At 41.7% G+C, this 18,616-nt stretch overlaps 1 protein-coding gene across 2 annotated transcripts; it reads right to left on the bottom strand.

The window, feature by feature from the left end:
- Positions 1-1,409: 1,409 nt before the first annotated feature.
- On the bottom strand, positions 1,410-11,549 carry LOC119734801 (PWWP domain-containing protein 2A-like). 2 transcript variants are annotated; one of them, XM_038208376.1, is made up of 2 exons: positions 11,194-11,549; positions 1,410-3,694 (listed from the first exon to the last, which is right to left on the bottom strand). In XM_038208376.1, the coding sequence occupies exons 1-2, from the start codon at positions 11,337-11,339 to the stop codon at positions 2,158-2,160; spliced, it is 1,683 nt and encodes a 560-aa protein (XP_038064304.1). In that variant the 5' UTR covers positions 11,340-11,549; the 3' UTR covers positions 1,410-2,157. The 2 variants fall into 2 exon arrangements, with proteins under 2 accessions (XP_038064304.1, XP_038064296.1); XM_038208368.1 differs by having other exon boundaries at positions 1,410-3,697; positions 11,194-11,546.
- Between the last annotated feature and the right edge of the window lie 7,067 nt (positions 11,550-18,616).

Genomic DNA, 18,616 nt, shown 5'->3' with positions numbered 1-18,616 from the left:
TGTGAATCCTTTCACTACGTAATCAACCAGGATTTTAAACATGAATCCTGCACCATTCAAATTAAACATACAATTTACAGGGTGTAAAAAGGGTGATTCATATTGACACTTAGTTATTATCTGAAGGTTCTTCACTTTAGTATACATGTATGCAGTGGCGTCGCCAAGGGGGGGGCCAGGGGGGGCACGTGCCCCCCTGGAAAACCTAGTGCCCCCCCGAGTGCCCCCCCATCTGAGATTTGGGTTGGTAAAAAAATATATATATATTTTGTTATATTCAACTCCCATCATCTGAGTTGGTTAAATAGCAATTTCTGGAGATATCTTCAGATCGAATTTAGCATCAAATGCAAGGGCGGATCCAGGGGGGGGGGGGGCCAAAGGGGGCCATGGCCCCCCCCCCTAAAACGAAACCAATTTTTTTTTTTTATGTGACATCGCAATAAAGGCAGGCAATGAGTACACCACCATCTTTTCCTCAAAAAAAATATTGGTTAAAGTGGTCAGAAATTGCCTCAGATCGCACCACAGAGCATCTAGAATCCAAAAATTTTTCGGGGCCCTTAAGCGGGCCCCCAACCCCACGCCGTAATTTTTTTAAACCACTTTTTTGGGGGACCAAAATTTTTTTTGGCCCCCCAAAAAATTGTTTTCTGGATCCGCCCTTGATCAAATGTGGCACCATTTTGCATCTAGCCCATCCTCCGTGTGTGAAAATTTTCCAAAGGGGAGGGGGCACCCCCTCCCCTTAGACCCCTCCCCCAGGACGGCGATCCGTATCCACCTAAGTGCCCCCCATCAAATGCTGGTGCCCCCCCTGTGCCCCCCCAGACTGAAAAGTCTGGTGACGCCACTGCATGTATGTAGTCAAAGTGATTCCATTTTAAAGGCTGATATACAGTAGGTGTGTAAAACAGTATATTTCACAATGTTGTTCCCTGAATAAATTAATCGCTCCAATTTTTCATTTATATATTTTTTTACTGCTCACTAAAAATTAGCGTATATGAAAAAAAAATTCAAAGCTTAAACTGTGGTTAAATTCTCTGTAATGGGCATTTAACCAAAACCTTGCCAAGTTGTTTTGAGTGCATTCTTCATGGGGTAGTTATTGTCTATGAATAAACAAATAAGTCATTGAGAGCTAAAACATGATGTGCCATTTTGACTTAAAGCACACCGCTGTAAATCAGTCACTTGCAAGAGTGCTTTCAGGTAAATCGTAAGTCAATTAACCAGTATCGTCAGAAGTAACAGAGGATGAACAATAACAAAGGAATGCCTTTATCAAAATAGATTTGATGACTTATGACTACAATACCAGTATTCGTTACGAGTGGAACACGAGGCAATGTCTGTCATATGGGACATATGTTAATCCGTGTCCCATAATATGCCACGAGGCTGAAGGCCGAGTGGAATACGGAACCCAGGTGCACTTCTTTTTCCGTGTTCCACAAGCGCATGTGGAATAACAAGTTTATCTTCAAGCAAACTTGACGCACAGTAAAAATGGAACAAGCTGTACAAACATTTCAATGGTTATACAATTACATGTGCGTGCATAGGAATAGCATGCACATCTTAGAATAGGGCGATATGTTACAGTCCCGGCCGAAACTCGCTGGGCCCCCACCACCGGCCCCCAACCAATGTTGTCTCTCATTGCGTGGTCTGTGCTCAAGCGCAAGATGACAACATTGACCAAGGGAGCGGGGTACCGGAGGAGGGTATGTTCATTGTGTGGACGTGTCCCAACCATTTTAGCCGGGATTGTCTGAATGTATGTACCCTGGATTGGATGTGGAGAGGGAGGGTGTGGACCAGGGGACTGGTGGAGGGTATGCTTAATGTGACGTGTCCCAACCATTTTGGCCGGGATTGTAGTATCACACCGTTGTTGCCATGGATTAACCGGGATCAAGGATTCAAGTTTGCTTGAAGATAACACTGCTAAACACAACCTTATAATCTTTAGTCATTCTTGAGTTTAACTGTTAGATACAACGTGTGAACACGCAAACAATACTTTGCTTGCTGCCTAATCCTTAAATTAAAAATGAAAATACTCCAATTTAAGCACAATTATTATCAGGTTACAAAGTAAAAGTCATTTTTTACCCTTTTGGAATTTGGCCTTTCTCACACATTCAGAAGCTATGGCTGTAATGTTGATGTTTCAAACATTGTATTGAGTGCACGAACTTCTGCAGACAGAGTAGTTGCTGCCTCAGTGGCCTGTCTAACAGCATCTCTGTAAATTCCCTTCTTCTTACGATTATAGCGCTCAGTGAAATAAGGAAGAAATGGGTATAACTCAGTCAAAGGCATATGTGATATTGTTGTTGAAGCAAACCATGTAATCTGTGCCAACTGACTAATCAAGGTACCATCTTCATGTCTACTTACAACTATCTCAACAATACGACCTGGCCACCATGGAAATCCTGTAATCTTGCCCCATACTATGTCACCAATACACATTTCCCGGCCATCTTGTAAGCGGCTTTTGGTCACATTTTTCTTATGTACCTGCACTTTTAAGGGTGGTACATGGTCCTTTGCATGTACAACAGAGATGATGTTGCTTTCTTCAGTTTCCATACACACATCCATAATGCCCTCAACACTGGAGCCAACAACAATATCGTCTGGGCCACATTTGTCTTTTCTGTGATTGTGGTATTCCCTTGATGTACTGCATGCATGTGCACTGTCTATGCCAAGCATATTATCATCTTGTTTGTTAGTGCTTTTTGCATTGGATTCCCTGACACCTTGACACCTTGACACACAGTGGAGACTGCCTACTGTCGTGTTTCCTGAAGATGCCATGCTTTGGGATTGATCCATGAGTTGACTCCTTGAATAACTCTTTACATCGCCACAATGATTAGGTGCTGTACTGTAGTATGTACCTTCCGATTTGATGATACGAATACGTCTATGCTCCTCGTGATATGATTTAGTGTCACTGCTATGAAGAAACCCATTAAGCACTGGTTTGACTGGTTTGCTTGACTTCCTCTTTGGTGGAGTTCTAGCCTTCTTCAATATTTTCTGTGATTTGAGCTGTTCAGTTTGCTTCAGTTTACTAGTTCGGTTGGATTCAGTACTGTTTCTGTAGGTAGCAGAATGCGTTTTGGCTGGTATCCTTACCACATGGCCCTTACCCTGTGGACTTGCATATGATATCTTAATTACTGGGCTTGTCTTTCGTACCCCAGTCACATCTGCGCTACAGGTTTTTGACTTTTTGTTTCCCACGTATTTAGTAGAGGCATCTTCCTTTTTATGTTTTCTGATCAAAGGCAGCTTGTCTGTTTTTTTCCCTGAGGTGTGTGAACCAGATGCAGCAGCACTGTTGCTACATTGTGATCGGCATTTACTGCAAAGTGGACGTCTTGGTCTCAGGCGGATTGGTCGAGTACGCACACTGGTGTTAGACATCTTCTTTTCTTTGAAGTTTGCAGTTTTATTCATGAGCAGCGGTCTTGGAGAGGGAAGTGGCATATCTTGAAAATATGACTGTCTGTAACTGAGCGCTGAATGTTCAACCTTGCCAACTTCCCCAGGCCCATTTTCCTGTGGCATAACAACTACTGTTGTAGCTCTTTCTGACTGAGATACTTCATCAAAGTTATTCTTCAAACGCTCGCAGAGTGAAACAGGACTACTGATGCCAAGAGGACATCTTCTGTTAAAAGAAAAAGGTTTAAAGTAAGACGTCGGTATGTTATGTCAAATGATATCCTCAAGAAAACCAAACAAAAAGGACATGTGACAAGATTAAAGGGAGGAAATTGAAATGGATAGGTCATATGCTTGACGACAACTGCCACTGTATGATAATAATAAAAGTAGTAATAATAATAATAATAATTACCCTGGATTGGACATTTGGGAGACATCCCTATAGACTTGTGCACACAATTTTTCAAACTTCAATGTGCCCTAACACAATTTTCCCTTGTCCTTTTTCCACGAATTTCGGTATGTTTACTAATTAGACCACGAGCAACAAATATAATCCAATTATGACAGCAAAATTTTGCCTCTAAAGGGGGCTGTGACTGGGAGACATGAAAATGTCTCCCTAATGACCGATGTCTCCCATCGTGCAAAGAAATTATGATAACTTGTCTCCTTATTGGTACCATTACACGTATATTTCCTACTAATGCTATAATAGGGCGACACTCCCATAGACTTGTGCGCAAACCTAAACTGTCATCTAACCCAAGTTTGCCTAATCCTTTTCCATGAAATTCGGTATTTAGGCTAATTGGACGACGAGGAATCAATCTGGATGGGTCGCAACATTAAAATTCCTTGTCCTAATGGTTGTTTGAACAATAGGGTGACACCAAATTGTCACCCCAATAGGGTGTGTCGCCCTAATCGAGACAACACTTGAGAAATCTGTCACCCCATTGCAGCAATTCTAAATTTCATAATTTTTGAACATTGATTATCCTGACACACAGATGCTACCACATGACATTGCTAAAAGAATATTGCCTATAGTGATACTTGTGATTACTGAATAAAGGCCTTTTCGCACCAAAATCTCGGGGTCGGCCCTGGGACGACGCTGGGGTGAAAAAAAAAAAAAAAAATCACTTGCCACCCCCTGAGCCTCCCCCGAGATTGGGGGGGGGGGTTGTTCAACCCTGCTCGGGACCACAGTTGAAAATCTTATCCCTGGGGCGAGACACTTTCCCCGGGGCATGAACGAGCATCAGAGGATTAACATAATATAGACTCTGAAGTTTGATGTACCTGTAATTGCAACACTTCATCAGAAAAATAACATTTGCGCTTTAGTTGAGGCTTTTCGACCGACACAAGTCCAACCAATTATTCGTAATACTGGACAGCAAGTTGTACAAATCGAGGAAAAGGGTTACAGGAACCTTAATTTTGGACATGAAAATGCAAACAGGGTTGTACTCCTTTAGTTTCTTATCCTTAACTCCCTAGGGGGTGTGCAAAATCGTATTGAAATTGGAGGATTCAGGACTGTTAGGGCTATAGTAATAGTGAAACATATTTAGCCTCATTCATGTCACTCCCATTTTCTCTGCATCAGAGACCGTCGGAGACACGAACATCACGCCACGGAAATCTCACCAACTTTTATCCTCCAAAACAGACAACTAAGCTTAGACATGTTAGAGTTTCAGCTTTCCAAACGCGTCCATAAAACAGCCGTTTGATGTACCTACATTGACCAAGAGATTTATTAATGAACCACCCTTCCTCCGCCCTGCGGTCCCTTGAAACTTTCCGATATTGACCCGGCAGCCCATGTTTATTGGCTGAAACAAAAGCAGGGGTGATTCGACTACTTCTCCACGATAAGCAGTAACGTGAATGGCAAGTTGCCGGGTTTCCCTGTGTACTTGAAGAGGTCACAGACTCATTTGGCTCTGCTCGATGTCGATAGCTGGTCCAGAACAAAGTAATGCTGAATTGAAAAATCAATGTGAATATCCACTTCTGAATGCATGAGTGGTCATTACATGAATTCTTCATGTCTTATTTATTGAGTGAGCAGGCACAACCCGACCACTGTGTTTAGAATTGTTCTGATTAATCTTTGTTTCTTTTTTTTAATATTATTTCTCCACGGGACTTCTCCTAAATGGTTTATGGTATGAACTTGTAACTTTCAACATATCGACCCTAATCCCGAGTGGTGCATCTGACGTCAACGGGTGTCAAATTACAAGCGATTAAAGATTTTTGGGTTTAAAGGTATAGTCCATCATTTGTAATTTGTGCATTTTGTTCGTTTGAAGCACATAAGTGCTCTAAATCTAAAGAAGGGTCCTGAACAACTAACCTGATGAAGTTTCGGCTTCAGCTATTCATTTCGAGAAAAACAACATTCTAGGATCTCGATTTCAAATCAAAAGTTGCTGAATCATGTTTTGAATTGGGCCTGAATTCTGCGTCCGAGACACATTCTCACTGAGCCGATTGCAGGTGTCGATGTCGCGAACTGATCCGATGAATTATAGCAACTGCGCGCGCGTGTGCGATGTGTCAACACTTGCGCGCGCTTCGCCGAATAAAAAAAAGGAACTACTAACGGAAATTTCCAACGGTGCTTCTTAAGACGCGAAAGGCCTTCTTGATTTCTTCAAAATGACAGCTTGCCAGAGAGAATAATTTCACAAGGAGTTTAGGCCAAAAAAAAAATAGTTCTGCTTCCGATTACATGCCTTTCAAAAATAGGGTCAGTCGGTCGGGAATTTTTTTTTTTGCCATTTTTTTTAATGCAGATTTAATGGGGTATTCAATTATATGCGAAGTTTTTAGCCTGAACTATTTCCATTGCACTACGAAAGCTATACACGAAATGGCAACAAAGAGTGAATAAAAACTACCTTTAATTATTGTAAATATATTTACGTTCGATAATTTCGGAAAATAATGGAAAATTCAGGTCGTTCGCACCATATGCACAATGCTAGTCAAGACACGGGGAGCTGGCCAAAACTCCGAGGTGTGTGATGCGTGCGTGTGTGGCGAGCGGCCCACCATGGGCCGACAGACCTGTTTTTAAGGTCAAAAATTTTGGGAAACACGCGGCGTGTATCACTCCAAATACGAGTAGTGCGATCTCAAAATGAACTCTTGAACACAGAAAATACATACACAGACAAGCTAGATCAAATCTGTAAATTAACTTGCAAAAATGTTCTTTCTCCATCGGTGTTTTCTTGCCATTTTTACGATGTCGAATCCGACCAGTTGACAGTGGCCTGCATCGGTCGCATAGCTATGGACTGGTTACCGCATTTTCATCATGTCTTCGAAATTGGCCCCTGCGCGACGCAGCGGGAACCAGTCGTTGCCATGTGATTATAGTCGCCGTGACATCGCATTGCGAAGTAGCTATATCGCGAAGCGAATTTGTACAAATAACGGAGGTTTCTTTTGAAAAAAAGCGAATGTAAGTAAGAAAACAAATAAATACAAGCATTTTTTTATGCAAAAGGGTTGTTGAGAGGTATTTTGTGAAGACAGAAAAGACAACAAAATTTTATTTTTATTTATTCAATCTTTTTTTTTTTTTTTAATTGCCGATAAAATTTTTAGGGTCGCAGCCTAAAAATAGGGTCGGTCGGGTAACCGGAAGCAGAACTATTCTTTTTTTTGGCCTTAGTCTTCTTACTGTCTTTCAACCAAGTATGTTTTTCAACAATAATTACGCCAGTCACTTTTTGGATAGCTGCAAATGATGGACTCCGGCTTTAATCTTTGAAAATCAATATAAAATCAACCGTGAGAGACCTGATCATGGCTTTTGATCAAGAACAATCCAGGATCTACATTTTATTTCCCAAGTGCCCAATCATGTGACCCTTCCTTCCGGTCCAAACCGAAAGTGCCGTATAATTTGAGAGTGGAAAAAGATAAGAACTTGCTTTCAATGATGTCAGTCTCTGGCAAGGCTGTATTTTAGGAAAACAAATACTGGCAATGTCATAAAATGTTAGAGCGCCCTCTAGCAGCAGGTTGAATAATGTTTAAATGAATAATCAGTTGATGCGTGTGGCGAAGTTTGCTCAAATCATTGCATTGTCTATGCACGTGCACCATGTACATACAAACACGTACGTGAAGCAGGGGCCGGGACACGACCGTGACCTGTGTCCAAAAAAAAAAAAACTCCGCACGTAGATTGGGGGATGCACCTACGAGTACGACTGTTTCATGACAAGGCACGGTACAAGAGTACAGTAGTAGGTGCATCCCCCGATTTACATGCTGAGTTTTGTTTTTTGGGCACAGGTCACGGTTGTGTCCCAGCCCCTGCTTCACGTACGTGTTTGTATGTACATGGTTAGCCCAGGTTGGACGATGTCTTCATTGTATTATGACTGACGTCCAGGGTATAAATTGTACAACCATAGCAAAAAAAATTATAACACGTATTTTTCATATTTTTACCTGACGGAGGAAGCTGAAATTTTGCTTACATATTCCTTGTGTCCGGAATTGTGCATGCGCTGGGTTTAGAAAAGGCAAATATGTCCTTGGGCGGTGTGTTTACCAAAAATCCACAGGGAGTTCGCATTGAAAATTTTTTCCACGAAAGCGTGGGATTGCAGTTTATTTTCGGTAAACACGCTGCCCACGGTTGGACATGTTTGCCTTTCCTCAACCCAGCGCATGCACAATTCTGGACACAAGGAATACAAAGCGAAATTTAAGCTTCCTCCGTCAGGTAAAAATATGCAAAAAATGTGTTAAAATTTTTGTCGCTATGGCAGGAGAGATTCATACCCTGAACTCTATTGCGTCTACACAATGGAGTCCAACCTGGGCTAGTAAAGGTACATGGTGCACGTGCATAGACAATGCATTGGTAGATTATAGCCATAGCGTTATTGAATGATCGCTGCATGATGTCTGGGCCTTTAGTGGTTGAATTTCACGGATTTGCAACCCAAAAAATAATCGTGAGTATCACTGATGCCCCATTACTTTGTCTTTGACATGTGGAGAAGCCAGTCAATGCCAGTAGGTGCTTTCATATGTTTCAAAGGTATTTTCGTCAAGTATTTTGCATGATGTTTAGAAATTGCAACATTGACAATACTTTCTTAGTTGGACGTAGTCTGAGTAACTTGGACCCAACTTAACCCTTTTTAACATTTGGACATGGTCTGGCGATAGTAGGGTCCAAGCTAATCTGTATATGCTGAGCAACATAATTTTGTCTTTGACCCAAAAACCCAACATTGCCCAACAAAAACATCAGATTTCACCCTCAAAATGGCCTACAAATTACTGGATATGCCACCTGAGGTACAAGTAGACATCGATGATTAAGATGGTTGTACTGAAGTTACTGACGATCTGGATGAAAAGTGAAATTTCCCGTTCAATTCTGAGAGCTCCCCTCGCGATCGTGAACACGTTAAATTTCTGATTCGCATTAATGTTTGAACGACGCGATGTGGTCTTCATGCCCAGTGTACATTCGATGGTTACCGTATCCCGAGTACGATTCCGTTACCAAGCACGCGCAACGCATCGATTATGATAATGGTAGACTGGATCACGTTTGTAAACACAAGTGCATTTCGAACGGTAAAAGGGAATTGGGAACCAGCTTGAACTGGTATCCGTCCATAAAAGCTGCCCTAGTTCCCGACTCCCTATTATCGTTCGAAATGACTTGTGTTTAATACAAACGTGATCCAGTGAGTCTAATCATTATCATAATCGATGCATCGCGCGCTTGGTAAGGGAATCGCACTCTGAATACGGGGACCATCGAATGTACGCTGGGCATGAAGACCACATTGCGTCGTTCAAACATTAACACGAGTCGGAAATTTAACGTGTTCATGATCGCGAGGGAAGCTCTCGGAATTGAATGGGAAATTTCACTTTTCATTCGGATTGTAAGTAAACTTCAGTACAACCATCTTAATCATGGATGTCTACTTGTACCTCAGATGGCGTATCTAGTAATTTGGAGGCCATTTGGAGGCCGTTTTTAGGGTGAAATCTGATGTTTTTGTTGGGCAATGTTGGGTTTTTGGGTCAGTGACAGAATTGTGTTGCTCGGCATATAAGGATTAGCTTGGACCCTTACTAGTCCGAGTAACTAGGACTCTACAGATCGCTTTTTAACATTTGGACATGGTCGGGCGATAGTAGAGTCCGAGATCGATGGCCCTATTGCGGCTACTACTATTTTTTTTTTACCTCTTTCACTCGTACCCCCAATCAAAATCTTTAGATTTTACCCCCGAAAACGGTCTTCAAACTACCTTATGCGCCCCTGTAGGCTTCAGTGGGAAGTGAAAATACAAATGGTGGTGGTTAGGTTCACATACCTTGGGGAAGAAAAGAGAAATTTCATTTATAATTCGGAAATCGAGCCTCGTCGAGATGTCACCGCTATCTTGAATGTTGTTGTGTGATTCAAATTCATGAGGTCAAACTGATGACGTACGATGCGCCAGCCAAGCGCACGCCCGCATTCACAGTTGGCATATCGTGTGTGCACGCATACGCTGGCCTGCACACATCGCATAGCCATGTATGCGATGTGTGCAGGCTGCGCCGTTCAGGAAACAGTCGCCGGTGTACGCGTGCACACACGATATGCCAACTGTGAATGCGGGCGTGCGCTTGGCTGGCCATCGATCTCGGACTCTTACTATCATGACTATCGCTCGACCATGTCCAAATGTTAAAAAAAGCGATCTGTAGAGTCCTAGTTACTCGGACTAGACCCTTACTATTGCCAGACCATGTCCGAATGTTAAAAAGGCAATAAGTTGGGTCCAAGTTACTCGGACTAGCTTAATTAGTAGTTTATTTTTGCTTTAGACATGTTAGAAGCATACTCACCCTAGTTTTATTATAGGCTAATCAGAAAGTGCTGCCTTTTTCAGATGTCTATTTTTCGTGAAATTTCCAAGATTTGTTTGCACACATTTGTGCATCAAAATTTCAACATGAAATTTCACGAAAATTAGACATCTGAAAAAGGCAGCACTTTTTTGACTGAAGAGGGTGAGTAGGCCTAGGCCTATGGCTATGCTTCTAACATGTCTAACATTAGCTCTACGGCACCGATCGGAGCACGTATTAGGCCTATTACACGAAACAGTCGTTGATAAAGCGCGACTTGTTTTTCTTCGATCGAGCAACGACGGTGACGTCACGTCAGACGCCCTCATTCGGCAAACCGGTGCAAGGATTGAGCCTCACGGCGAACACATTGAGCTGTAAGTTTTCAGACTATTTTGCTGTTTTTCTTCAAAATTTTCGCTGTTAGGGAACAATGTAAGGGGTCTGATGGAATGTCATGAATGTGTAGATCAATCCAGGGTAACTGTCTCTCTCATTTGTATTCTCTTTACCGGTTTTTTGGGGGGTCTTTTTGTCCTCGCGTGGGTTTGTGACTATGCAGTATGCTACTGTGACGCCGTCACCAAAGTATGCCAAATCGGTGGAGCGTTTGTATGGAGGGGTACCCTTAATTCAACGCTCCACTCAGTAGAGCTAAGAATAAGATAGGCCTAGCCCCACTACTAGTGTGGCCGTCGGTATGCTGCGCTGAACCCAAGCGCAGCATACCGACGGCCACACTAGTGGGGCTAAGATAGGCCTAGCTACAAAAGTGTCAACAATAATCATGATAATGGCACTTACCCAATCTGAGTATCGATCAAAGCTCCGCGATATATCTTTCCCCCACTTCTGAAGCAAACCATGAGCACATTGTTAACCGCTTGTTCAACTTCTACCGCCACCATTGTACCAGGTTTCAAGTTGTGCTTCTCTTGCCCGGTCGCCATTATGCTAACGGTGTCGCAGCAGTCTCTACGTACGTACGTGCGTATAATCAGTGATCAAGCGCGCATAGCGTTAGCATGGACTGCATGCACTGTGACGACACTGTACAACAAGTAAAAAGTATGAGGATCAGATCGGAGTACAGGAACAACGCTGATGTTATGCACATATCACGTACACGTAGTCGAGTCATGATGACATGCACGTACGAACGCAGCCGGTCGGATTTGTCAGCCTAGCGCCTACGGAGGCCGATAGACAACCATATTCACAGAAACTTGTGAAATTCACAATTTACGGTAAAGTGTACCTGACACCAGTGACCACACTAGAGCAATAACGCATTCATAAAAGGCATAATTCATTTTTTTAAATGCCTTATCCCCAAATTTGGAAGAAATAACACTATAACAATAAACAAGGAAAAGTGTTATTTTTAGTGCGTCTTGGAGATACGCGGATTTCTGGGGAAAAAATTACCACAAATTAGGCAATGACCAGATCGATCATCAATGATTATGCATTGCGGCCCAAAACAAATGAAGACCTTTTACTGTGTGCTAAGTAGCTATACTTTTGTTTTTCACAGATCTGAGGCAAGGGAACGCAAAAATGACATACATTTGTAGTTATCAATTTCACACTTTATAGATGAGCCGATTCATTTGATTCCTTACATATGGGAAAGCTGGGTACCGTACCTAATAAAACAAAACTCAGAGCATTTTTTTTTTACATGCAAAATGTGTCGATCCTGAGCAGACCTTTGCACTTATAGCTGACTTTTGAAAATTGTTTACCAGCAAGTCGGGTCAGTTAATGGAGCATATATTTCAACAAAATGTGCAGAGCTGCACTATAATTTATGGTTGGCGATTTTGGCCCTATATACTTGCAGCTGGTCGGCGAGTGGGGGCTGAGTGGAGGGTCGCCCAATTTCATCCGTGCTGATAGACAGGTTTTTTTCACCAGCCTCCGTGGAATCCAAAAAAATAGGGGGGGGGGGCAAAACCGAAGTATGTTCAATGTCAGACAGTGGCGCTATTCCATTTCCATGGGACGTTTAAATAAAAAGCCAATCGGGAAAACCTTTTTGTTTTTCATTACAAATTAACAGAAAACGTTAAAAAGGGGCACTTTATGTTAAACCCATAAGCATGGTACCCCCCCCCCCCCCCTTTAGCTATGCTGCGGCATATTACCATTTGTATGCCATCTATATTTTTTTATGACACACAAGGGTTTGTAACAGGATCCAATGTCTGATAGTTGCATGTTGTTGTTTTTTTTGGGGGGGGGGTGGTTTCACAAAACTGCATGTACACGCTCAGTATATGTGTCTGCATACCTTGTTCAGGCGCGTTTCCTGATCCCAGACTGGGGTTGGGTGTTCTTTAAATTCTAAAGTGTGCAATGCCACAGGAGTCGACAAGTGAGTCCAAAACATGCTTGTGTTGGGCAGTAGTAGCGCCTTCCCATAAACTACTTATAGGAACTAAAGGGTGGCAGATGGACTACACGAGTGAGCTGAGGAATTCATGAGGGCCTGAGTTGGCTTGAAGCAAAGTGCGAGGTTAAGACATATCATATGATCGACGAGGTACCCACCCCAAACTGGAGCCCGGTACCTTTGTTTGGTTACACAACCCTGCTAATCAAAACGGGTTATCACAGGTACAGTGCAGATAAGAGGGTCCCTACCTTACCTTGCATTAAGTGTCCGACGTCATTTCCAGGACTCAAAGGAAGAGGCATGTCAAGCGAGAGATGAAGGTTGTTCGCTGCGACAGGTGCGCCGATTCAGGCATTGACAGTCAGTGCGCCGACATTTGAATCACCAAAGCAGGGGATCAAATCAGTTTGATGTGAGCAATATACACGATCGAGGATCCAGGACAAGATCTGACTAATTAACCCTAACAGCCTGAACTCAACCCCCATAACCCAAACGGCATGTTTTGTTGAAATCTGTCAGGACTGATTGGTACAGTACCCCAAAACAACTAACCAAGTCTTTGCATTGGGTTTGCACACCTCCATAATCAAAGTCAGAAATAATTATGTGTGTGCAGTTTCCCATGTAAGGTTCCTTGTAAATCATGATCATGCTAGAGTTAGGATTAATATTCTTATGATCCCAATGAAGGTCAGCCTGCAGTTATACCCACTACACAGGACCCTAGTCAACTACAGGCAAATGTGGAGGCGAGAAGGAAAGTCAAAAATTCAGGAGAGACAAACCCTTTTAAGCAGATTTATATGACAACAGCCTTGAACTTAGCACCAACACATAGGCGTAGGCTGCCGGGGGGGGGGGGTAGCCTTGACCAAGGCTGTCAGCTTGTCCCCCTTAAGCTTGTTCCCGCTACCGCACACCGAGCCGCGACACACTCGTTGTACATTGTACTATCCGGTTCATAAGTGTGCATGACGTCACCTCCAGCCATTCTGCACGAATGGCACCGGGAGTTAACGCACCTCAAGTGTTTGTAGCCAATGGGCGCTAGTAATCAATGGCGATGCGCATGTATGACGTTTTTACTAACGGAATAGATATCGTTAGCCTAAACGACCCTTGCATGTGCTTAATTTGTCTGTACGTACGTACGCCCGCCTACGTACACACATCCGTAAACAGCCGTACAGTAAGTCGAAGCGGATCTGCCTCGACTCACTTTACGGCTGTTTGTACATGCAGACAGAGCACATGCAAGGGTCGTTGAGGCTAACAGTATTACACACACGCACACACACCCAGTCGTTTTTTGCTATGCTTCCGAGGATTTGCTTTGTGTTTTCCTTTGTCCCTGTAATATAACACTCTCCCATAGACTAAGCACACAAACCTGCGTTCGAGGACAATAGGCACCTTCCTTCGAGGATCAATGGCCCCTTTGTGCTCCTTTTGTTGTCTGTCCTCAGGCGTAATGCCATGCAGGAACACACCCCCACACACTATTTGATTTTACGGAGGCCAAGTGTCCGGGAGAAAAAAACAACTTGTGTCTACATTTCAGCATGGATGTGCAAGTGCCCTCTTCAAGAAATTTTGAACCCCCCCCCCCAAAAAAAATGACTTTGCTACGCCCCTGCAACACCACTGCTTCATCCCGCAAGGCAGCGCAGAAAATCTGAGAGAAACTTGTAACAGAGTAAACAACCTCAAGTTTTTGTCTTTTCTCAGGAACAGTACAACATGCGGTTAGTTTCCTTTCAACCCGACCTTTGAAACAGGATAAGTAAATAATCGTAAACATAACAATTTCAGTGATTTAGAACAATGAACCTCTTTAAGCTAAGCTTAGACCAGCAGCACCTAACGGAAGAGGATACGAGTCCCAAAATCGCTGAAGGCAGAGATTTAGACAAGCCAACGTCACCACGGAAGGGCAACCAGATGTCGTCCGTGGGCTAGGGGAGGGTGTGTCAGAGTGCTGCCTCCTCTCAAAACCCACCGCCACCAGTGAACATTTAGGGAATGCACTCTCTTAGGAGGCCACTTACAGCCATATGGTTACTACAGCAAAGCGGCGGTCGTTGTCAAGGAAAGCTAATCCGATTACGTACTAAGACGCTGTAACAGAGCATTGAAATTCTTGAACCCCCCAAAACATGGCCTTTTGAACATTGTGTTTTTCAGAAAATATGTTCGATATGATTGAAATGTTACATTCTAACTGAAGAAAAAATTCTAAACTTCATGTCAGTGAAAAAATTGCCGTCATCGATGCCAAAACGTCAATACTGGTTACTGTCAAAGCTGACCTTCAAGTCTGGAAAAAATCGTTCGAAAACTTCCCCAAATGTTTGTATTTCTAGGAATTTACCCAAGTCGTTATTTCACGAGTAGTTGAACACTTATATCATCTAAGTATATTCCGAATTTTAGCTTAATCTGTTGTTGCAGACGCTAGTGTTACACTTTGAACCATCTCTAAGGAAAATTTCGAAGACGATCAAAAAAATTGTTTGCCGACCCAACCCATGTGCATTCTTCAGCAAAGCGTCGTAGGTGCTACGGCTGACCGATTTCGGCCCAGCACACAATGATTAAGGGCATATTAGCATATTCATTAGCATCACTTGGTGTGACATGCATGGCATGGGACTCGGTATCGACCAATGAAAGCCGTCAAAAAGGCTGATATTTGTTAATTAACAACTCATGAAAGAGGCTTTTATGCAATTGTTTACTGCACACCATAATGGATAGGAACCTCATTAATATTCGTGAGGCTAATTGAAAAGATTGAAAAATATTGCGCACGCCAGTGTTACAATTTTCAAAATTGCACATTGTGAGGCCTGTTTTTCCAATTTCAACGAAAAGTAACGAACATATCACAATGACTTTTAGCACATACTAATGGATCGTTATAGGGGAAATAAATCCTGAAAGTTGTATTATGAAGATACAGTCTTCCAAACGGGAGAAATTAATTTTCAAAGATTTCACCCGCCAACGTGAACATGTCTGTGTTCTAACAATGTAGTTTCATTCAAAATAAAGTGTTATGTAACCTTTAGAAATCGCCCTTCACAACCATATTGGAACCCCCATCCACTGCATTGAAATGCACTTTCTTAGCACTAGGGTTGAAAGGGGACAAAACAAAACACCATAACCTGAGTACACCTTGACCGATCTTAAACTTGGCACAATTTAATCTTCATGAACAGCTCTTTCCCCCCCCCCCAAAAAAAAAAAAAAATATTTGGTTACCATGGAAACCAACTATAGGGGACACTGCAGTCAAACTAAATATATACGCATTTATTTTGAAATTTATCCAGAAAAGTTCTCATCTTTAGTCATAACACTTTTACTGTTCTTGAAAGCTACCAAATCTTAAAACGGCACCTAATTTGTGATTATCGAAAAACTACTGTTGAACTTAAATTTGACAGTTAAGGTCTTGGTATGAAAATAAAACAAACCCTGAATGAGTTAAACACCATCCTGCATAATCCAAGTAACGTATTCCTAGCCCTTGGATTGGGAGGTGGTGGGTCAATCTTCCAGATACATGGACATACCTTTACCAATCTTGGTAATACTTGACATAGTAACTGTTCATAGGCCTATATATGTCTTTCAAAAAATGTCTTGAATTGTCATGATAACCGACCATAGAGGGTGCTATACCCAGATGATTATAATAATACACATACATACATATATTTTTTTCAATAACAAGTTATTTGAAGATTTTGCAGTCTTACTGGCAGTGTTGTAGTCAAGTACTTTTTTCTGAGTACCGAGTACTGCAAAGTACTCTAACGAGTTCTTGTATCTCCGAGTACTAGAATGGGTCTCCGAGTACGAGTACTTGTATATCCGAGTAGGAGTAGGAGTACAAGTACGAGTACTTCCGAGTACGAGTATGAGTACGAGTACTTGCATTTCCGAATACGGTCATACTGCAAATGGTTCATTGTGCATAATTGGCCCAGGCTCAGTCAGACCAGGCCCACTCACGGCAAGCTGTTAAATGTGTTTGTCCGAACGTGCACAGAGGAAAATCAGGAAATCGTGATTTCTCCACAAGCCAATCAACCATTTCATGCTGAAAGTATCGATAAAATAAGGCCATGGTAAGTGAAGCTGTATACCATTTTTTCCCCTGATTACTGCTATTTGAGTACAAGTACTTTAATGATCGATTACAAGTTTGACATGTCGAGTATGAGTACTTTGCTGCCCGAGTATGAGTACTATGTCATTTCGAGTACGAGTACTTTGACATTCGAGTACGAGAATGAGTACGAGTACTCAAAAAAGTACCGAGTAGTACTCGAGTACCAGTACCCAGTACGAGTGCTACAACACTGCTGGCAGATCATTTAAATTAAAATTGGTTAGACAATTAAGATATCAGATGATGAAATTAATCTGCAACTTGCGCAGAACAATGTCTCAGAAGAATTTTCGAAGAATAATCACTTTTCAAATAATGCATTTTTCAGTTGCACAGTATAGGGTTTCTCTTTTTTTGGATAACACCAAGTGCACTGGGAGTGTTTATAAAAAAAAAAGTCAGTGAATGGAAAACCCAATATTTAATTTTGTTTATCTTGATGCCCACAGCTCAAGAAAAGCTGGAAAGAATTCCATACTGGGCCACCAACTCAGACCTCCTGCACAAAGTCTATGGGCCATGCCAGAAAAAGTATTTAAAAGAATTTCTGCACTCCTTAAATAGTGTTTCTTCATCAGATTTACAACTTTTGGTACTTTTCAGGTCATATTAAGGAGTATGAGTTGGGGCCCAGTATGGAATTCTTTCCGAAAAGCTAATAAAGGACACTTTAACACAAGATTACAGATGAAGATGTCAGATGACAAAAACTAGAGGTATACAGAGAATGATACTGAATCTAGATCAGTGAGAAATAAACTGATGCTATTCCCCTGTGTTGTAATATGGTATGCCAACATTATTTTCCCTAAGTATAACAAAAACAAAAACAAGCATTTCACAAGGCGTTTATTACAAAGCAGAAAGAGAAAGTGAAGAAAAGCAAGTTTTAGACAAAGTTAAAGATTGGATATATGTGGAATTAGAGTGCAAACAAAAACTCATTCTACTTTGGCTAATGTAATAGGAGCCATGCTCACAGACTGAATATATAAAAGTAATGTTACAATGCCCAGTACCCTCCCAACTTCAAAGTGTGATCACAATTCATTTTGCACCAGGCTAACATTAAATGGGTTTTCAATTGCTGTTGGATGTTATTGTTTACAGAACCTTTAGTATTGTCTAATTGTTATCCTTGTTTGAAAGATGCGTGCATGGTTCTAATGACCAATGGAAAATATTGCAAAACAGTTGATACTTTATTGTTGGTAAAAGGGATCAAAGCAAGTACAAGAACAGGATAGTTTACTTTACATCATCAAATAAACAGTATGCAGGGCTCACTTTCCTACATCCGACATAAGGCTATCCTTTTTATTTCTATGGTTCATACTATTTACCTCTGAAATAGTGTTGGTCAGTCAAAATCAAAAATAGAAATCTAAAGAAAAGAAAAGTGCCGTGGCAACCGTTTCAATGACTAATATTAAATGATATAATAATATAATATTGTCTCTAGTTGTGTTTATCGCAATGAGTTTATCATAAGTTGATATAATTGAATAAAATAATAAAACCACATTTGGCAAGATACAGTTGACTTACAGGTACATTATATCTGTGACATGGCTGTAGTGTCAACCATAACAAACCCCCAAAATGTACACTATAGACACCAAAAGTTATGAGAGACAACA

The sequence above is a fragment of the Patiria miniata genome, unplaced genomic scaffold (assembly GCF_015706575.1).
Source record: "Patiria miniata isolate m_02_andy unplaced genomic scaffold, ASM1570657v1 HiC_scaffold_10, whole genome shotgun sequence".
Lineage (NCBI taxonomy): Eukaryota > Metazoa > Echinodermata > Asteroidea > Valvatida > Asterinidae > Patiria > Patiria miniata.
Note: the sequence above shows the minus strand (reverse complement) of the source record. Positions and strands in the feature narration are given on the sequence as shown.